This window comes from Phyllopteryx taeniolatus, chromosome 7 (assembly GCF_024500385.1).
Source record: "Phyllopteryx taeniolatus isolate TA_2022b chromosome 7, UOR_Ptae_1.2, whole genome shotgun sequence".
NCBI classification, from domain to species: domain Eukaryota; kingdom Metazoa; phylum Chordata; class Actinopteri; order Syngnathiformes; family Syngnathidae; genus Phyllopteryx; species Phyllopteryx taeniolatus.
Window position 1 is genome coordinate 12,896,748 of NC_084508.1, and position 23,020 is coordinate 12,919,767.

The window sequence follows — 23,020 nt, forward strand, 5'->3', positions numbered from 1 at the left end:
AAATAAAAGTTGGCTGTTTTTCCGAAATGATGATTTAATGAAGCGGATCACAACTTGTTTTAACAACTAGGTGTGAGGTGAAATGCATTATTTTCTCTTGTGTCACGAATGAAGCCAATGTTTTTTTTTTTTAGAAGCGAACTCTGTACCATAATTAACTTCAATGACTTTTTTACTAACAGGATTTAACAATAAAACATGAACCTTTTTCCCACAAAGTTGTGGGAGGGGTTGAGTGGTTTACTTCTTTTTACACTCAAGAATGTTTTTTGTTTTGTTTTGTTTTTGTTTTTTTATGGATGTGTCACCTCTATCATTTAAGTTCAGCAACATTCCCCCGCAAAAATGTGTAATGGTTTTCAATTGGCATCATGATATGTAAATCAATGGTGTTTTTTTATTTAGTTTTTTATTTTTTTTTTTGGGGGGGGGTATTTTTTGGGTGGGGGGTGCGCCCCCTTGTGGAGACAGTACAAGGGGTCTTCAAGGGTTTTGCTGATAAATGGAGACATTATTGATGTCAAGGATGTTTACCCCCACTATTCACGAACGAAAGGGACTGGGCCTGACCAAATAGCGAAAATTCGTGAATAACTGACGCCCATTATAGTTTCTTTTAAAAAAGATTCTTGAATAAGCGGAGTTATACCTCGGGGATATACCTCCAATAAGCGGTTTCCTTTAAAAAAGAAATGGGGCTTCGTAACCCTTTAAGCAACGGATGTTAGGACACAAATGGTGGAGGGAGACATGTAGAAATATAATGTACCAAATGTTCACAGGCATGCCTTCTTTATCCTCTGCAAAAATGTATTAATATTACTGTGGCTTACTGCATAGCTGAGATCGACTCCATGTACAGTATGTATGCATTATACTGCCCTCAGTTGGGTAAGGCACACACACCATAAGGAGAAGCATAATATCTACTGAAATGAAGCACAAAAAGGCCTTCTTTATCTCCAAAGCCACAGTACGCTTTCGCCCCGCACGTATGGAGTGCAGCGGTGGGGAGAGCTGGTGTATATAGTTGTAACCAGAGAGTACAGTAAAGGGCTACCTCGCCACTACAGCTATGGATGGGATTATAGAGTTGAGTTGATACCCAGTAATATAATTTTAATTTGTCAATGTCACTCTATGTTTTATAAAGTACAGTGTTATAGAGAGCTATTTTTCTCATTAAAAAACACATTACAAACATTTTTGTTGTGTTTTTTGGGAGGCTGGAACAGATAAATGGCACTTCCATTCATTTCAATAGGAAAAATGATTTAAGATACGAGTGTTTTCAGTTACAGGCGTGGTCACAAAACAAATTAAACTCATAACTCAAGAAAGTTATGAAATATTAATAAATTTTTGCAGAGGATAAAGAAGGCATGCCTGTGAACATTTGGTACATTATATTTCTTTCTGTATATTTCTGTATATGACAAAGTTACTTCCTCTGAATTATAATGCTTGACACAATGTAATGTAAATTTACCGCAACAAACTGCTACATGTGATCGATCAGGTTATGTATTTACATTTAGACTTGGAGAAGCAGTATTTCAGAATCAGAATCATCTTATCAACTTTATTTCAATCCCCACTTTTAGCACAAAAACACCTAAAAACAATAAATAACAAAAACCTTCCAGGCATCGTGTGGTACCACTGGCTAAACTGGTCATCCTATTCCTTGCAGCTGTATATAATAATGACCACTGAGTGGCTTCAGGACCAGTCAGCAGTGTTGTTTTTATGATCAATGGATTATCTACAGTGACAGAAATGCCAGCCAGTGACGCAGCAGACAGACAGAAGGGAAGTCAGGGCTTAAATGAATGATTTTACTGTGATGCCTTTTACATGAACAAATATTAGACATCACTCAACAAGGTTAAAATGTATTAAAACACATTCAGTGACATTGTAATAGGGCTAATATTACCATTTTCTTATGATGAATAATACCTTTCATTACTCCGTCACTTACGGTAATTGCTGTTCTCCATTTAATGTCACGACAACAATCCTGGCCTCATCTGTGCCACACTTTCTAAAAAGCCCATCAACGAAAGCAGAGTTTTATATATATAGGGAAGCAAGCAGACAACTTGTTTGGCTATAAAGGAAATGTAAACGATAGGTGAGGTCTCAAGGGGGCTATCCATTGTCCTCATTTCATTTCATACTAGCACCGCGGGGGCCTGGTTCACAATGTGCAAATGGGCTATCCTGGAATAATTGAGAGGCCATGTCTTTTCTACAGTAAAACTCTCACCTTCATTGCTATTCATGAAATGCACATCTTTTTTTATCCTAGGAAATGTAACAACATGCAAATGGTTAAAGGGAGGGTCTCAGTTTGGACCATGACTCTTATTTACTACGGCAGGGAAGCAGGATGATGCGAGAAAGCTGAGTTATGATTTAATTCATTTGACGCAGATTTGTAAAAAAAATAAAATAAAATAAAAGATGAGCACCCTAATTTGGATCACTACCAATTTGTAAACCCAACTCATGTATGTCAATAATTTTGGTCATTAAAACCCATGCATTATTCATTGAAAATTTAAGGAAAATGGATCGACACATTAATTTAGTTTTGCATAAACATGCCCATTTCCCACCACTCCACAAAGTTACAGTGGGTACGGAAAGTATTCAGACCCCCTTAAATGTTTCACTCTTTTATATTGCAGCCATTTGCTAAAATCCTTTAAGTTCATTTTTTTCCTCATTAATGTACACACAGAACCCCATATTGACAGAAAAAAAACGGAATAGCTGAAACTTTTGCAGATTTATTAAAAAAGAAAAACTGAAATATCACAGGCGGCACGGTGACGACTGGTTAGAGCGTCTGCCTCACAGTTCCGCCTGTGTGGAGTTAGCATATTCTCCCCGTGCCTGCGTGGGTTTTCTCCGGGCACTCCCGTTTCCTCCCACATCCCAAAAACATGTATGGCAGGTTAATTGAACACTAAATTTCCCGTAGGTGTGAACGTGAGTGCGAATGGTTGTTTGTTTATATGTGCCCTGCGATTGGCTGGGTACCAGTTCAGGGTGTACCCCGCCTCGTGTCCGATGATAGCTGGGATAGGCTCCAGCACTCCCGCGACCCTTGTGAGGATAAGCAGCTCAGAAAATGGATGGATGGATGAAATACCACACAGCCATACGTATTCAAACCCTTTGCTCAGTATTTAGTAGAAGCACCCTTTTGAGCTAATACAGCCATGACTCTTTTTGGGAATGGTGCAGTTTTTCACACCTGGATTTGGGGATCCTCTGCCATTCCTCCTTGCAGATCCTCGCCAGGTCTGTCAGGCTTTATGGTGAACGTTGGTGGGCAGCCATTTTCAGGTCTTTCCAGAGATGCTCAATTGGGTTTAAGTCAAGACTCTGGCTGGGCCATTCAAAAACAGTCATGGAGTTGTTCTGAAGCCACTCCTTCAGTATTTTAGCTGTGTGCTTAGGGTCATTGTTTTGTTTGAAGGTGAACCTTCGGCCCAGTCTGAGGTTCTGAGCACTCTGGAGAAGGTTTTCGCCCAGATATCCCTGTACTTGGCCGCATTCATCTTTTCTTCAATTGCAACCAGTCTCCCTGTCCCTGGAGCTGAAAAACACACCCACAGCATGATGCTGCCACCACCATGCTTCACTGTAGGGACTGTATTGGACAGGTGACGACCAGTGCCTGGTATTCTCCACACATGCCACTTAGAATTAAGGCCAACAATTTCTATCTTGGTCTCATCAGACCAGAGAATCTTATTTCTCACCATCTTGGAGTCCTACAGGTGTTTGTTGCAGGGTTTCATGTGTCTTGCAGGAGAGGCTTCCGTCAGGCCACTCTGCCATAAAGCCCCGACTGGTGGAGGGCTGCAGTGATGATTGACTTTCTAGAACTTTCTCCCATCTCCCGACTGCATCTCTGGAGCTCAGCCACAGTGATCTTTGGGTTCTTCTTTGCCTCTCTCGCCAAGGCTCTTCTCCCCAATTACTCAGTTTGGCCGGACGGCCAGCTCTAGGAAGGGTTCTGATCTTCCATTTCAGAATTACGGAGGCCACTGTGCTCTTAGGAACCTTAAGTGCAGCGGAAATTTTTTTGTAACCTTGGCCAGATCTGTGCCTTGCCACAATTCTGTCTCTGAGCTCTTCAGGCAGTTACTTTGACCTCATGATTCTCATTTGCTCTGACATGCACTGTGAGCTGTAAGGTCTTATATAGTCAGGTGTGTGGCTTTCCTAATCAAGTCCAATCAGTATAATCAAACACAGCTGGACTCCAATGAAGGTGTAGAAACATTTTAAGGATGATCAGAAGACATGGACATTTGAGTGTCACAGCAAAGGGTCTGAATACTTATGGCTGTGTGATATTTCAGTTTTTCTTTTTTAATACATTTTAACAAATGGCTGGAATATAACAAAGAGTGACAAATTTAAGGTGGTCTGAAAACTTTCCGTACCCACTGTACATAGAAATTGATTCAGCAGCTTTTCCATAATCCTGCTAATAAACCAATAACCGTAAAACAAGTTAGTGGACTTCCCGTGTATGCTACGCTAACGAGTATGACTACGGTTTGATGACAAAATTGTTTTAAGCCAAACTTGCTAAAAATTTTGTTTTCTTTGTGGCCGTTGTCGTCGGACACCAGTTGTATGGATGCATATCATTTTTTCATCCAAACATGATATGATATACGTAAACACAAACGAAGCCTAAACATTTGATATTGTCATCTTGCAAGGCTTTGTGGTGACATTTTGTTTAAAAAAAAGACATTGTAGATGTTTAATGTTCCAATGGTTGTTTTGTCACATAAATATAGGAAAATAATAAAACTGTACTTAAATAATGATTTGATTAAAATGTATTATACATAAAAATAATACCTAAATACATGTTTGATTAAAAAAAACAGTTATAAAAGATCAAATGCAAATGTATTGTACTTAAATGTTAAATACAACTAAAATCTAACTGGGTACTGGTTCTTTCGCATACCAGTAGAGCGAGCCCTCACTTTTATCACACTTTGGGAATAACTTGTGTAGGCACTTACAAATATTTTTGGTGGGCCGTCACGTCAATTACTTCAAGCTTTTTTTTTTTTTCTTTCGGTGTTTGCGGCAGCGCCCTGTCCTTTTCTTTGCATAAAAGCCATTAAAATGTCAATTTTGCATGATGTCTCTGTAGCCTTTAAGACTCTTTACAAACAGCGACTCATGCTAGTATGGAATTTCGTAATGTCGCTAAATTTAGTGTAAGAGTCCAGCTTCCACTATGTAGCGATGATTAGCCATCGGCGGCGGCTGCATGCGGGCACAGCAATTCCCCCATCGCCACCGGGGGAAAGTGCCGAAGTGATACGACGGATGTGTCTTTACGGGCGCAATAAAGCGTACTTACTCCCCGAAGAAGAGAACTCTCTGACACTGAAAGGCCTTCTTTATCTCCAAAGGCACACTATGTGTTCGCCCCGCTCTCCATACATACTGGCCAAAAAAAAAAAAAGGGGGGTGGGGAGCACATATGGAGTGCAGCGGTCGGGAGAGCTGGTCTATATAGCTGTAACCAGAGAGTACAGTAAAGAGCTACCTCGCCACTACAGCTGTGGATGGTATTATAGAGTTGAGTTGACAGCCAGTAAATTGGATTTTAGTCAAACCAGGAGGAGGCGGCTCGGCATGGGAGGAGGGTTTTGTGTGTATGTGGTGGCGAGGGGAGAGAGGAGAGACGATGAGAGTGCAACACTGACCAAAATGAGAAATGTCGTGATGGACGCAGACGCTGGCAATCTATGACAGGAGACATTCCATTTGCGAAAAGGTGATTTCATAAAACACGAGCAGGAAAGGTGGTGAGCAAGACCGACCGTGTTTCCATGCAGCATTCGTATTGAGCTATAGTGGTTAGACCGTGTTGTGGCAATATTTTCTAGATTACTGTAATAAACAATAAAGAATCCCAATAGTTGTCTTTCTTGTTTATTCCTTGCAAGAAAGAGAAGAGGTTCAACAGAGCAGACGCACAGGAAGCCGTAGAAAAGGTGACTATCTGACTAACATAACAGCTGCTCTCAAACTTGACAAGAATCTATCAATTTTCTATACCGATTGGACTCTAAATTGCCCATAGGTATGAATGTGACTGGTCGTTTGTCTATATGTGCCCTGTGATTGAGTGGCGGCCATTCCAGGGAGTACCGCGGCTCTCACCCAAAGGATAGGCTCCTGCTCACCTACAACCCCAATGAAGATAGGAATTAAAACAGTAAAAACAACACTTGGTATTTTTCAATGTTCATTACATTGATTGCTACACAAGACACTGTCACATACCTAGTGGCATTTTATAGGGATTGGTGGCATTAGTACAGTGTACCCAGCCATACAGAATCTTGGATTTTTAAGCAATCATTTTTTGAGGGCTTTTTTACAGTATACAGGCAAGTATGAATTTAGAGTTGCGTGCTTTCCTGTTCCTGTGTGGAAAAAGTAATTACCCGCCTTATTAAATCATGAATTAATTGTGGCTAATCACAATTTTTGGTTAATTTTCACTGATCACACCCAAGCCTGATTACCTCCAGACGTGTCAAGAAATCACTTAAACAGAATATGTCCCAACAAAATGAAAGTGGGACAAAAGATCTAAAAAACAAACATTATTGAAAGAAACGATCCAAAGAAATTGCAGAATAGTCGAGAAATAAAGTAATTGACATTATCAGTTTGAAAAGGGTTATAAAAGCCATTTCTAAAGCTTTAGGATTCCAGCGAACCATAGGGAGAGCCATTATCCTCACATGGAGAAAATATTGAACAGTGGTGAAAATCCCAGGAGTGGCCAGCCTACAAAGATTACCCCAAGAGAACAGCAATGACTCATCCAGGAGGCCACAAAGTACCTAAGGACAACTTCTAAAGAACTGCAGGCCTCCCTTACCTCAGTTAAGATATGTGTTTATGACACAAGAATAAGGTGTCTGTGGCAGAGTTCCAAGGCGAGAACCACTGCTCACCAAAAAAACCATCTGAATGATTCCTTAGACTTTTGGGAGAATATTAAATGGACTGACGAGGTGAAAGCTGAGCTTTTTGGAAGGTGTGTGTCTCGTTACATCTGGCGTAAATGTAGCATGGAATCTCAGAAAAAGAACATCATACCAACAGTCAAACATGGTGGTGGTAGTGTGAGGGTCTTGGGCTGCTTTTCTCCTTCAGGACCTGGACATCTTGCTGTGATTGATGGAACCATGAATTCTGCGCTTTATCAGAAAATCCTGAAGGAGAATTTTCAGCCATCATTTTGTGACCTCAAGCTGAAGTGCACTTGGGTTCCTCAACAGGATAACAATCCAAAACACACAAGCAAGTCAACTTCTGAATGGCTTAAAAAAACAAAATAAAGGTTTTGGAGTGGCCTAGTCAAAGTCCAGATATGAATCCAATTGAAGTTCAGCGGCATGACCTTAAAACGGCTGTTGATGCTTGAAACCCCTCAATTTTTACAGAATTAAAACAATTCTACAAGGAAGAGTGGGCCAAAATATCTCCACAGAGATGTGAAAGACTCATTGCCAGTTATAGAAAACGCTTGATTTCATTTGTTGCTGCTGAGGATGGCCCAACCAGTTATTAGTTTAGGGAGCCATTACTTTTCACACAGGGCCTGGCAACTGAATAGTTATTTTTCCTTCAATAAATTTAATCACTATTTACACACAGTGTTGAATTTTATTTTGTGTCAGTTTTGCTGTAAACTAAACCAGCTAAACCAAGCATGCTGGACCTCTTTGGAAGCTGTGCAAGCAATAGTGAGAACTGGCACGAAGAAGTACTCCTTAAATGCATTTTAATAAGTTTAAGTTCGTGGAACTGGTAAAAAAAAATAAAAAAAAAATTAAATATTTTGTGGGTGGGAGAAACGGGGGTTTGCTGTAAAGCCTTTTTTGTTTGTCTGTGTCATGCGATTGACTGTCGACCAGTCCAGGGTGTACTTCGCCTCTCGCCCAAAGTCAGCTCCAGCTCACCCGCCCACGAGCCATGACCTCAGTAAAGCGTGATCAAAAATTGATGGATGGATGTTTGTCCATTGGTAGGCTGATTAAGAACACATTAATACTACACAAGTAATACTATGCCCACCATGATTGGCCTTCATCACTTTTTTTGTGTTATCTTCAAATCATATCCTCCAAGTTTGTGTTGCGGCATGACTTGCCTTTTTTTTTTTTTACAGTGCGTGTGTGTGTGTGTGTGTGTGCGTGCGTGTGTTTTTGCGATTCGAAGGCAAGCGCGTTTGCGAGATAAACGAGAGGAGAGGAGACGCTTTAACTGGCTGCTAATAGTGACAGCGTGTGGGCGGACGAGGGAGAGGGCGGCGACTGTAAACTGGCATTAGGCAACATCTCCCCCTGTTGGAGATTTTTTTAACACGCGCGAGCAATGACGATGCAGGCACACATACACACACAAGCTTGTGCGTGCGCGTGCGTGTGAGAGAGAGAGAGAGAGAGAGAGAGAGACCTGATTTAGGTGTCCCTAAGCACTCGAAGCCATTTGAGCATTTATTCGATATCCTTGATATCCAGTTTAAGGTCCACATACTAGTACGCTCGGCTCTTTGACCTCACTAGTAAAAAAAATTCAGCCCACAAAGCAGAACAACTGTCTTACTAGTCCAGTCCTGCCTGCCTTCTTTTTTTATTTCATTTCTTCATTTCTACACACGAGTAAGACAACTTTGGCATACAAGTAGGACAACGACTGTACATGTTACTAGTGAGGACAATGAGCATTCCAGCTCAAAGTCCATGGACTAGTACGCTCTTTGTCCTCCCTAGTAAGACAATACTACGCACTAGTAGAACTACTAGGGTGCACTAGTAGAATGAATGAATCCTCTCCTGCCTTCTTCTACTGTATGGCATTTCTGCACTCTAGTAGGACAACTACATGTTACTAGCGAGGCAAAACTGCATTAGTTGACATCGGTGCATGACTAGTATGGAAAGGCATTTGAGCATATATTCAATATCCTTCATATCCAGGGCACTTTTTGTGGAAAAACATTGTTACTAGTAAGACAGTCACTTTACCATTGTGGTGAATTGTCTTGCAAGTGAGGACAAAGAGTGTTTTCTAGTACATGGACGTTAAGCTAGATCTCAAGGCTAATAAGTGCTCAAACGGCATTCAATACACCACCTCGTGCACGCATCGTACACGAGAAATGAAAAAAGCTATTAAAAATATTTCTGTGCTAGATTACTAGCATGGCGTTAACAAACTGGGCCCTTGAGTTGCCACAGTCTTTTGGTACACCTCATTGACCCCCAGACCCCGCCCCCCTCTCTTGTTTCCCCACCCTTTATCAGCCACTTTTGCCTCCCTTTGTCTTCTCCCCCTGCGCCGGGCTGGCCGGGTCGCAGCGCGCCGGGTTCACGTGTGACAGTGCTGCGAGTCACAGAGCAGCACTATAGTGAGATAATTGCCATGTGATAAAGAGGTGATTGCCTGCTGGCACTGCGGGAGGAGTGGTGCCATAAGGTTGCAATAAAAAAAAGCAGATGCCTGACAGTAAATGAATGCTGCTGGAAGCCGGACAACTTTCTTCGCCTCCCTTTTGTTCCCCCTTGTTCGGCTTTTGTTCCCTTCTTTTTACCTCCTGTCAGACAAAACATGGCTTTTGGACGTCATACATTGTAAAGCAGTGATGCCAAAACACAGTAGTGTGCCATTAAGAAAATTATCCAGTTTAACTTAATTGGTGGTAAAATTATTACTCATTTATTACAAATGATGTATAGTTGTTCGTCTATCAATGCCAGCAACTTATAGTGATAGACAAAACAATTCAATCCTCTGTGTCTCCACCTGCTGCCATTCATACAACAGAATGATTACTGTTGTTGTTGATTAAGCAACACCACACAAGAGGGAGCGATGATATAGGGATCTATTTTCAAGTCTGGGGTAAATCCAGCTTTGGACCTGGCGTAACTCTGCGAGGAGGTGGGTTAGACCCGGTTTTGTTAATTTTTTGGACCGGTGTAAGGAAGCGCATTTAAAAGTGGGAAGTGTGCGCTGGTGTAGGAGTGTTCACAGTTCATTTGAAGCGGCTCCTTTCATTCCCTTTAAATGTGGTGCGCAAGTGGTGTACTGGTAGAAACTGAAAAAACTGATTTGCTCGAGTTCAGGAGGTTGACCCGAGTAAAGTACGTTTATAAGGAACTGCAAGCAGACTTCCTTTAAATTATTAAGTTATGTGGCTCCCCGAACACAAATAGTTACGCAAACAGTCATGTGAGCTCAGAGTTAGCTGTTACCTTTACATGCTAACTAGCAAAGTGTCAGCATCAAAATAAAAAAAATAAAAAAAAATGAAACAAATTAAGCTTGTTTTTCTGATTCGCTTTCACTGAGAGAGTTGGATGATTAGTCCACTTTGAGGTGATCACAGACATACAGTTGTTTACAGCTCCTGGGAACACGGAGTACAAAAATTACACTGAGCCACATGCTGCTTCACCAAGTCTCAACAAAAAGACAATATTATCTGATCACAAGGCTCCTCTGGTAAATTTTTATTTAGCCCATTCTCATTCAAGTTGCAGGTATGCTGAAAAAATATTTTCCTGTATTTCATTGTATCTAAGCTTAGTGGGCTTTGTCAGCTTGACTTGAATGTGTATTAAACAATCATAATGGAGTCCAAGTCATCCTCAAAGAGGTCTTGGGGGGAGTGGGGAGGGGGACAGTCACACCATGCACCTCTTTGTTTCTGAGCCAACTCAATTCAGTTCCTGGTTGTTTATTTTTTGTTCCCTTGCTGCTTTTTTTCCAGCGTAACTCCCTTTTAAAGGCTCAATTCATCTTATTGCAAAAGAAACAGATGATCCCCATTTGCCACCCTGATAAAATTATGCAAATGACATAAGGCATTAATAGATAGCGGGCATGCGGCTAATGGATGAGACACTGGGGTGGGGATTCTGCAGCGGGACAGCCGCTTTCACTTTACCTGACAGCAGCACTGAGAGAAAATAATTGGCTTTTCCCCCACCACATCACTACCATTATCGCAGGGTCCGCCATGCAAATATAGCTACGGCAAGCGGTCGCTCAGTTCCTCCTCTCTTCTCGCAATATCATCATTAGCATTTGCGACGGTGGCGATGGAGTTAGATTTCTCCTTCGACAAGTTAGTTCTGGACCATGGCCATAGAATGGCAGCCAAGCAGGCCAAAAATTAAACTAATTAATCTAAATGTCAAGCCCATGATGTAAAGTTCTGACTGTACAAGCTGTACCTTTTTCTTTGCTATGAGTTGCCTAAAATATAAAAATTGGCTCTGCAAAGTCAATAGTTTCTCCCAATTTTTGCCAAGCAGAGATGTGTTTTTCTGACGAGTGCAGAGCATCTTGTTCCTCTTGAGATGTCCCTGAATCCAGGCACCAATCAATAAAAGTGTGTTTTTAAGCAGGCATAACTAGCAACTCACAATCCAGAGCATGTTAGTAATTTAGTGGATGTGTCACAAAAACTGCAGTCAATTTCCACCCGCCGGACAACTCCCCCACCCCTCTCGGAGATGAAAATCAATAGGCCTTCCTTCACTCTGCATTTCTGCTTAGCATGAGATGAACGCAGCTTCCATCAAAATGTAGCCCACAGTGTTTATTCATATGCTTGCATGCACCGCTGCCCTGTATGGTAATAACCTGCGTCCCCACCCCTTCAATATATTAGCACGCAGGCTATACAGTCATCATGCAAACCACCTGCTGAAGGCCTACCTCCGCAGCTAATGCTAGCTTCACGTTTACCCAATTCTCTGACTAGTTACAGAAGGCCCACCACAACTAATGTCCTGAATGTTGCCCATCTCCTAACGTGTGTTAAATTTACTTCAGTTGCTTTCTGCATATGTAACAATAAACATTAATGTTGGAACAGTCGTTTGGGAAATTCAGTTATCTTAGATCCCATTCACATACAGTACAAATGAGTTAAAGTGTATTTTATTTTATTTTTTTAAATGAAATAATTTTTCTTATTAGTCCACATGGGACCAGCGTTTTCGGAGCCAAAATACAATCAAATTTGTAACCGGGTGCCAGAGTGAATACATTTGAAAACACTGCCCTTGCTTTTTCACGTCTACAACACATACGCATCTTTCCTGAGATGATGACCTGGTAGTCCCAGTTCACATGTGAACGTGCGCTAACACCGCTAACAACAACACAACTGTGGAACACCGTGTCAGGTGTTCTTGTCCTTGGCAGTGATTAGGGCTTTCGTTCCAAAGCAGTCGTTCAACCTCATGGTCCGTACAAATGTCTCCTTCCTTGCTCGCCTAGCATTCCCCGCCATTGCTGTTAGTAAGTTTATTTCGCACGGGCTTCTTATAAAAATCGAAAAACAAATAGATTGGCTCCATTTCCGTGTGGACATGGCCTTACTGTGTGAGACCTAGAAGGGACATCATCGGCAGCACCTTTGTTTTGGTCGCAGATAGGCCCCACAGCTCCTCTTTTCATTTGTCAGTCAACTCACCCTGTAATGTGAGGTAATGAGCAGTATCTTTTTGTGTGTTCATATTTGAACAAATAGGCGCTGTACAAAGAGGCCAAAAAAGTTGCGCCTTAAAATTGCACCAAAGTCGCCGGAATTGTGAGTAACTTATTTATAATTGTTTGGCCCATTTGTATCAGCACTGAGTCGTGCAGTTATCCATCAAGCTATGCCTACAACATGAAAAATTAAACTAAAATGTTTTGCGTTATTTGGGCTTGTGTCTCTGTTGGACAACTTCACTGCAAAAAGCCCTGCTACTAGCGGCTAGGCTAGTACTTATTAGCTGCTCGTGGACCGGCGGCAGACCGGGGTTTGCTCTATCCAATACTAGAGGGTCTTGGCCAAGATTCACACAACAGAGACGCTTAATGGAAATTTAACCATTACGTTTGCTAGTCCGCGAACTAGCGAGCTAGCACTAGCGAGCTAGCACTAGAGAACTAGGAGGAGCAGTTTCACCCAAAAATCTGCAAATGTCGAACCGCGAATATGCAAGGATTCACTGTATAATAGTGTGTTGTGGTGAAGTTTCTAAGCAGAGCACATTGCAACAAGTTTCCAAGGAGATCACACTGCAACTCCTTTGCAAACTTTGCCTGTTCCCTGAGTGCACAGATAATGTGCACATGTCAACGTCTTGATTTGTATGAGCGTGAGAGCAGCTGGTGACAGGCTTCCTGCTGCCAGCCCAGACAGATGCACTAAACATAGGCTGACAGGCTTCTCTTTTCTTCCTTCTTCCCTTTCTTCAACTCTGCTCCACTTTCCATTTCCCCTCCACTCGCCATCCATCAACCTAAACACACACATCCATCCCTCCCGTCCTTCCCCACGTACTATATTTTCCCCATTACCATCTGTCCTCCTCTCACCTGGGCACCCTAATCCCCGGTCCTCCGTGGCCCTCTTCTTTAGCTCATGCAGCAGCAGGCGGCCATCATGGCGGCGAGCCATGGCGGTTACCTGACGCCGAGTGTGGCCGCCTTCCCGGCCACACAGATCCACCAGATGGGGGCACTCAACATCAACAGCCTGCCACCCACCCCCATGACCCCGGTGTCGGGTGAGTTTCATCAAGCCTTGGGTGAGCACTCCGTTTTATTCCTTCTCGTTGGGTCCCCGTGTTTGTGCGTGTTTGTGTTCTTGCAAATGATTTCTATCTCAGGGCAACACCAACTTTGGAATCCCATCTTTATTATATGGTCATTTTTCTTTGCAGGAACATTTTGGCTGATAAACAAGGAACTGCTTAGTTTGTGTGTTTGCATGAGTACTTGTGAAATCGGTGTCATTACACATTCGCAAACAGGGGACTTCATGTGAACAGGGGACTCAAATTATATAATAAATATAAATAATAATTGATGTAATCCCTAAAAAAGGGAATGTGGCTTTGGCTATCAATGCAACGAAAATGGTGGCAACACACTTAAACCGAAAAAAGAGGGTTGTATGATGTCTCCAGTAATTTAAGAACAGTCACACATGGTATAATGTTTGATTGATCTGCTGTTATCTGTAACAACACAGACAAATAATAATTAGTAAAGCATCAACACGAAGCATCTAGCATGTACTGTACGCAAACATGAAGCTGTTACACACGACTGTATTCAGTCACTTATGTAACATAAACCTTCACGTGAAGCTCATCAGTCGTATTACAGTTACAATTTCTTTTTAAACCAAGTACCACCTAAAAAAATAATTAGCTCTCCAAGTACCACTATAATGAACATTAAAATACAGTTGTATAGTAGGCTCGAGTCTTCATCAAAAACTAGGCAAAGGTTTCCATCCATTCATTTTCCGTTCCGCTTATCCTCTCCAGGGTCGCGGGCGTGCTGGATCCTATCCCGGCTATCTTTGGATGAGAGGCAGGGTACACCCTGTACTGGTCACCAGCCAAACGCAGGGCACATATAAACAAACAACCAGTCACACCTATGGGCAATTTAGAGTCTTCAATTAACCTACCATGCATGTTTTTGGGATACCGGAGCACCCGGAGAAAACCCACACGGGCACGGGGAGAACATGCAAACTTCACACAGGCGAGGACGGATCTGCTAACCAGTCGCCCACCGTGCCGTAGGCAAATGTTTTATTTCTACAATGTATAATTATTTATTTTAAGTCACAGTGACAATAACAATGTGTAGTCTGAATGTTAAAACTTCACTTACATATAAGACAATAAAAAAAACTACTTAAATGACTGTTGAAATGTATTGCACATAAGTTAAAAGTTTTACCTGAATGCAAATGTTTTGTACTTAAAAGTCAAATTCAATTGAACTGTCCTCACCAAATGTAGCATATTGCACTGGATTTAAAAAAAGGCTTAAACTACTGTAACGTTATGCAGATTTTAAAGATAATTCCATGGTACTCGTACCACACTTTTGAGAAAAACTGAGCTAGAATACTAGCCCAAATAACACGCTAGCACAAATTGACATGACATCACATATAGGAAAGCAATATTTATACAAACTGTGTAAGTCATGAAACTCACCTTTTGGCATTTACACAAAATAATTAACATTAGCAAAAACAGGCAAATTGTAACGGAAAATTAAACTGCATTAGGTACTAGTAGCTGTATCAGAAGAGAAGCAAAAATATAGTTTTCATTTCACTTATTGCATGGAGAAAAATTAAGGATTGCCTACAAAACAGGACATCTCAAATGCAGACAAAAATTCAAACACCATTAAGTCAACATAACAACACTACCAAGATTCCACAAGATGCCACCAAAATAATACAACCCCAATTCCAATGAAGTTGGGACGTTGTGTTAAACATAAATAAAAACAGAATACAATGATTTGCAAATCATGTTCAACCTATATTTAATTGAATACACTACAAAGACAAGATATTTAATGTCCAAACTGATAAACTTTATTGTTTTTAGCAAATAATCATTAACTTAGAATTTTATGGCTGCAACACGTGCCAGCTGCTCCAAACATACGTTTTAGAATTCTGGCCAAATATTTCTACCTTGCTTGGTTGGTTGGACCAACACATTTTTCCACATCTGGGAGATTTGTATTATAAACAGTTCAAAATACCAATAACTGTGTTTTTGCAAAATGTAGCCAGGCTTGGATATTTTTCTTTTGTTAAGCCCCGTCTAGGGGTGTCCAGGATAAAACATGAAAAAGGATCCCTACTCCCCTCAAGTCCCAAGCAGCCACTGAGACACTTGACTTGGTGTAACAAAAAATATTCATTCACAATATTCATCATTTTACCATGGATATAGTATTCAACAAAAAGACTTCAGAATGAAGCAAGACCAAAACAAATATTTCTCATTTGAAAAGTAATCAAATATAATCTGACAAGAAACTAAAATACAATTTGCTTACCTTCCTTACAAACAGAAACAGGAGAAAATGAGCAAACAAGGTGGTAGTTAACCCCTACTTGATAGTGCGAGCACATGGTTTATTTGTTAATTGTTTATTATTAATTGTCGTAGCGTGGCAGTTGGAAGAAGCGAGATAGGGATTCCTTTTCTCCTGCTGTCTTCTCTTAAAAGGATGTTCCTCCAAACACACCAATTAGATGAGCCGCTATCTGTCCACCAGTCAACCCTAATCAACAAAAACAAGAAACACACCTGCACGGACCCTAAAGCAGACATTGACACGAAAACTTGCGACTTCAGTTGTATACTTGATCACATAAGGCTTCTCACCTTATCTTGCCACTCTACCCCATAGTCCCGACATATGAAGAAGACGGGAGATTGTTGTCACGTGTACTGAACAGCCAGTACTTGCCAGAAATTCCTGCAGCTCCTTCAATGTTGCTGTCGGCCTCTTAACAGCCTCCCTGACCAGTTCTCTTCTTGTCTTTTCATCAATTTTGGATGGACGTCCAGTTCTTGGTAATGGGACTGTTGTGCCATTTTTTCTCCACTTGACGATGACGCTCTTCACTGTGTTCCATGGTATATTTAATCCCTTGGAAATTCTTTTGTACCCTTCTCCCGACTGATACCTTTCAACAATGAGATCCCTCTGATGCTGTGGAAGCTCTCTGCTGTGGAAGCTCTCTGCAGACCGTGGCTTGTGCTGTACAAAAATGTCAGGAAAAAGTCTACTAGAACATCTGAACTTTATTTGGGGTTAATCAGAGACACTTTAAAATGGTGGCCGGTGGGTGCTGACTCTTATTTAAGAGTTTGAATATGATTGGTCAATTCTGAACACAGCCACACTGCCAGGTATAAGAGGATGTGAACAATTGTGCAACAATGCTATCTCAGTTTATTTTTACTTCCCCTCTTAAACGTAGTTCTTGGTCTCATTTTTTTATACCACAAAAACCTGGGTGTGAATACTATATTCACTGTATACTTAAGTATACCTAGCACTACGTTTTTCCATACTTATGCCTTTTTCATTATCCCTATGTAATGAAATACATAATTACCATTTGACACATGAAAGCCTCTTCTGTATAAGAAAATGAATCTTCTGCCTGATGTTTTTCTGCATCCAACATTTCCAGGGACAGAGAACTCTGCTGCTCTGTGTTCTGAAACAAAGAAAAAAGTTAAATGTAGTAATTTACAAATAATTGCTTATTCATACCCACTAGATTTTAGTAAAATTATTGTAAGCACCTGATTGGGTAATCAAACACCTACAGTGGATACATAAATGGTCTACATGCCCCTGTTCAAATGCCAGGTTTTTGTAAAATGGAAAAAATATCAAATGATTTCAAATCTTTTTCCATCATTAATGTGAAATATAGCCTTGTGCAACTCATTTGAAAATTGTAAATCTTTTAAATTGGTGAAGAAAAGATAAACAACTGAGATGATGATTTTGCAGAAGTGTCACATCCTCTTATAATTGAGCATGTGGCTGTGATCAGAATTAACAACTCACATTTAAGCTCACGTTAAAAGGGAATGAGCTCAAACCTACCACTATTTAGCCCTATAAAGCCTGAAGTATGAAATAATTGACAGGAAATTTTAATTCATTGAAACTGGAGCCTTTATTGGTCCCTTTGAACTAACATTCTGAAAATCAACTTCTAGATATATGACATTCGATTTGGACCATATTTCATACATCTGGTCACAATCATAATTCTTACTTTCCCAACAAAGTAAAACATAATACACAGACATATCAAACAAAAATAATAACATTTCCCACCAATAATCAATAGTATAACTGCTATCAGGCAGCACTGAGAAATCCACCAACAGAACTGTCAATGGCATTGGAAGAGGAACGTTTCAGTTTTTTTTGTGCTAATTTCGTGGGGCACAAACTTTCATTTTGCATGGTGGAAGGCCTGAAAATTCTTGCCTATTCTTGTTCAGGCAAAGATGACCTTTGCATGTCGCACAGTAGACATAGGCAAAGTGGCCTGTGCAGAACTTAACTCCGTCGGGTTTGCCATGTTGGGAAATGATCAAGGACATCTTTTCTCACATCAGGGCTCACCAGAGTGGTTTTACTTTTGCAGCGATGGGCGGTTGTTGCTTCTCGGGAGGATAGTGGTCTGCCACGCTTTTTGACCTTTCCTGCACTGATGAAAGATGTGGCAACAGAAGCCTGAAACCTTCGCAAAGGCAGGGGTTTTTGTTTTGACTTTTTTTTTTCTAGGTCTCTTCTTTAGTCGATCCATGCATTGATTACTGCCACTCTAACAGTATGTCGCCAAATGTATAAATAGGGCCTTTGAGATGTGAAGCTGTACTTGTAAAGTGCAGGTAACATGTCAATGACCTCCATGAACTTAATGTATCTGTCAACGATAGCTGGCCTGGGAACTATTATTTGGCTTTTTGGTTTTCCGCTCCCAATGCTTCACATTGCCCAGAGGTTCAACGCCAACAAAAGAAGAGAGCAGGGCTTTGCTGTCATACCTTCTCACAATTATGTTGACTTCCTGGTTTACGCTGAAATAAATCAACCCACTTTCCTTTGCCTTTAATTCTTTCTCATCTATCAGTTGGCATTTCTTCACCCTGTTCATTCAGACAGTGCCTATGTAGTAGAATAATTTGTTTCAAGTGCTCTACCATAGAAACTGATGTAAAAAGGTTGTTTGCAAAAGATTTATTTATTTTTTCCTCCTCAGGAAAGGTTGAGGTTATTTTGAGGACATCTCCAGTTGCACCAACATTAGATTTCTCTTTGTCTACATTTTCTTCCCCTTGGCGCACATCAAAGTTAGAAAGATAGCCATGTTTTCTGGCCCATCCCCACATCTGGAACCCCCAATTGTGGGGTTTTCCTGGCATGTAGCACCACAGATTTGATTTTCCTTTGAAAGGCACCATGATCAGCAGAACATTCTTCCGGAAGTATGCAAAGAGAGGTTCGGTGTTATTTTGAAAATATTTGATTCTGTTTTTTATTATTATTATTATTTAATTGTACAGGTTATATGTCACAAAAAAGGTGGGAAAAGTTTTTAAATTATTTATCTTGGTCTTGTTTTTTATTATCACAAGAAAAAAACTGGCATTTGAACAGCAGTGTAGCATTTTTATATTCAGTGTATACGTAAGAAAACATTTTTAGAACTTTCCCCCCATGCTTCTAATATGCCTTTTTTACTGTCCCTGAACATGGAATGAAATCCATAATTACCATTTCACACACAAAATCCTCTTCAGTGTAAGAGAATGAATCTGCTTCTGCCTCATGTTGTTCATCTAATATTTCACGGGCAAGACAAGCTGGCTGCTCAGTGCTCTGAAACAAAGAAAAGTCATTTGCAAATAATAGGAGTTAATTCATACCCACACTACTTTCATTTTAGAAAAATTATTGTATGCAATTTTCACCACCTGTGATTGTGTAATTAAACAGTTACTTACAATTTCACAAACAGATGATGATTCTTTAGTGGATGAATCCATCAGGTCACTACCAGTACTCTCTGAGATTTCTATTATATGTTCGGTGTCTGTTCTGTCCTGTAACAAAAATAAAACAACATATAATAAATAAAAAAAAATTAACTCTCCATGAATCCACACATTTGGTGCCTGATTGGTTTTCTGCCCCTTTTTGTGGCATCTTCATTCCTGTTAATTCTAAATTATTCTGTTGCATTTCAAATCAGGTTAAAAAAAATGCATGAGTCACATATACTGTGGTTGTACCTAGGGGATATAACACAGTTTCTGGAAAATCTATTAGATATCTGCTCAGGCGTAGATAAATATCTTGTTAGGCCTTTATCTTACCTACCACTACATGAAAAACAGAAGTACTTACTTTATTTCCACATCCAGTGCCAACGTTGGTTGTGGTTCCAGTGTAATCAGACTGATTTACGAAACCTGCCAGCACAAAAAGGTTTATCATTTCCACAGAATAGATTTATGATCAACAATATTCCAATCCATAAAATATCATAGAAGCATGTTAAAACGTTTTTCTCTTCCCTTCTCCACTTTTAATATACACCAATCTCTGCTCATCTATGGATTATATCAGTAGACACTTTGCATCTGTGCTGGTACTTCCCTGTAATGTGTGAAATAAATTTTCTACACCGTATCTTCTTGACTGCTGAAGAGATCTTGGCGGAGCCGAGCCCAGATAACTGTTTACCACTTTACAGAATCTTTTACCACAAATTAAATGTGAAAAGTTTTCTCTCCAGAGCGTGTTCACAAATTGAGCAGGCAAAAGGTATATCATCATGTGTCACAGTAGATGTGACACAACACACTGCAAGGTTTTGTCACACTCACAGTGTGACATGTCAGATCACCTTTAGAGTGTTCATCATCAGTTTCAGTGTCAAAAGAGTGTGCTGTTATGACATCACGTTCTGATTGCGGAGCTAAGAGGCATTCTGTTCGTGATCCTCCAGGCGCCTCTTCCTTTTTAATGTGGGGGGGTTCCTCATCCACTTCCACTTTAATGCAAGGGCACTCGGGGTCCTGCTGCTCATGAAAAATATTTTTATTGACGCCTGCAGGGCACAAGAAAACAAACACAAATGGTTTGGACAACTCAAGTTGTGGCTGTTTTGTACATTATTGTTGATACATGTTTTGGCAATGTGTAGAAGGCACTTGAGCAGTTCAGTAACTGGAAGAACACAATCAGCAATTTTTGTGATGACAAATCATTGATTCATTCCTTATACCACAAACTGGGACACTATCATAACCACATAAACATCAAATAATATGTGATATTACATTACATTTAAACAAAATTGTTTGTGTAAATTGTGTCAGTGACACTTATCAAAAACATACAGAGAACAACCTGTCAACCTGGCATAGTAGGAGTCTCAGGAAGTTGGGAAAATAAGTGTCATATGGCACCAAATGCAGACTGAAAAGAGAAGGGGAAAATCTTTTTCTTATTCACTGATCTGGCCAACCTACGAATTTGTCCCTCATCCACTACTGAGGACTGCCTTTGAAGTTCCAATGACGATGACAAAGTAAATAATTAAAAACAACTCTTGTTTTTTGTATTATTATTATTATTTTAAGTGTAAAAACTGGCATTTTAAACAGTTAATGCAATCGGTTTAAAAAAAAGACCTGGTATGAATGATAGTTTAGGAAGTTTATATTTAACACTTGTGCACTGTTTTTTTATAATCATAAAATATGGTCTTTTAAGGTTAATTTTAATTTTATATAAATTCCTGTGTAAGGATTTTTTTTGTGAAATGTTACGCTTGCATTGCCGAGGTCTTTGTGCACTATTTCCTACCAACTCATACGCAGTCACATTGTATTAACCACTCTAGACCTGGATTTTACATGAATGTTTTTTAAATGAATTAAAAAAAAAGGGGGGGGGGGGGGGGGGGTTGGCGACCAACCTGCTCTGTGCGACACAAGTCGAGGTGTCTTCAAAACAGCGTCCAACAGCAGACGTTGGCCCCCGTTCTCCTCTTTTAATCGACAAAGCTCCTCTTCGTACTCCTCCTTCACACTGATTGCACACATTGCCACACTTCACCAACCGCAACACTTGATCGCTGCTTCCAGCGATGTGTCGAACAACAAACGCGTCTCCTCGTTCGTATCTGCAAGCTAAGCTAAGCTAAGCTACCTCGAGAAGCTTAAACGCGCACGACACAAGTTTATCCGGACACGAAGATTACATGAATGATGTTTTAGTCCAGTTAATTGGCGTTTGGACGTACTGTGTCGAGGCTCCAGCACCCGCAGTATTAATTTGAGAAGAATTATTCTGCGAAGCGCTAACCAAAACGTACACGGAAGTAGTGTTGCAGAGGAAATTGTACGGCAAATCCACTTGGACAAACTAGTTATCTCGGTCACGAAACGCGATTTGGCATTAAAATCAAATACATTGTGAAGACATTTTCCTTAGTAGGTTAATTTGGATGGTCCACACGGTGTTGGGATACTTGTCTTTCTGTTTTAGTGTGACACAGCACTTGATATCCCATTTTTATTGTAAGGGCATTTTCTATCTTGTATTTCTATCTTACTTTGGTACCACCACTGACATTTCATCATTATTGTGGTGACATGTCTATTTGTGTGGACCATTTTGCTTATGTGTGTGTGTGTTTTTTTGTCTTTATAATTTCCTGTGGCGGCACGGTGGCCGACTGGTTTGAGCGTCAGCCTCACAGTCTCCCCGTGCCTGCGTGGGTTTTCTCCGGGGACTCCGGTTTCCTCCCACATCCCAAAAACATGCATAAATTGGAGACTCTAAATTGCCTGTAGGTGTGACTGTGAGTGCGCATGGTTGTCCGCTTTTTTATGTGCCCTGCGATTGGCTGGCAACCAGTTCAGGGTGTACCCCGCCTCCTGCCCGATGACAGCTGGGATAGGCTCCAGCACGCCCGCGACCCTAGTGAGGAGAAGCGGTTCCGAAAATGGATGGATGGATAATTTCCTGTAGCACTTTTAGTAATAATAATAATAATTAGATTTATGTTTGTCAACATTACTTTTATGGGGACATTTCTCTTTTTGTGGACAATTTGGCTGTGTGTCGGGTTGTTTCAAGGCCCCCCCCCCCAAACAAAAAGCCTCTGCTTTACTGTAAATCTAAAAATATTCCTCCACGGAGACAAAGAGAGAGAGATTGTAAATTGAGTGTGGTATACAAAGTTTTGGAAAGGAAGTGACTTTGAATTACTTAACATCTGGTGCATCTCTTTCGCTTATTCAGCTTCTTTTTTTTGAGAGAGAAACAGAAGAGGGGAAGGAACTTGGAGATTCTTCCCTCTACAAAAGCAAGAAGTGAAATAAATAATAGAGCATGCAGGTCTTTCTTGTGCTCTGCTCACCTACTTTGTCAACACCGCAGCACGGAGTGATTTGTAAGACTTTGCTAACTTTTACCCAATCAGTGTCAGCCAGAGGTACTCTCGCAAGCATCCAGGTTCCCGGCTCAAGCTTGCTGAAGT

General features: G+C 40.7%; 2 protein-coding genes across 6 annotated transcripts in view; one reads left to right on the forward strand and one right to left on the reverse strand.

Annotated features, from left to right (window-relative positions):
• The window catches only part of celf5a (cugbp, Elav-like family member 5a), a 324,659-nt gene that overhangs the window by 271,628 nt on the left and 30,011 nt on the right, over positions 1-23,020 (forward strand). For 2 of the 5 annotated variants that reach the window (XM_061778627.1, XM_061778628.1), the window contains exon 8: positions 13,511-13,679. In XM_061778627.1, coding sequence (XP_061634611.1) covers positions 13,511-13,679 — 169 coding nt within the window. The remainder of the gene's footprint in view (positions 1-13,510; positions 13,680-23,020) is intronic. The other 3 variants (XM_061778631.1, XM_061778632.1, XM_061778629.1) reach the window with 2 other exon arrangements.
• Positions 15,067-21,902, reverse strand: LOC133480502 (uncharacterized). The gene is made up of 7 exons (XM_061778633.1): positions 21,452-21,902; positions 20,375-20,578; positions 19,873-19,937; positions 19,470-19,568; positions 19,240-19,344; positions 17,051-17,155; positions 15,067-16,689 (listed from the first exon to the last, which is right to left on the reverse strand). Exons 1-7 carry the CDS (start codon positions 21,576-21,578, stop codon positions 16,312-16,314), a joined length of 1,083 nt encoding a protein of 360 aa, XP_061634617.1. The 5' UTR covers positions 21,579-21,902; the 3' UTR covers positions 15,067-16,311.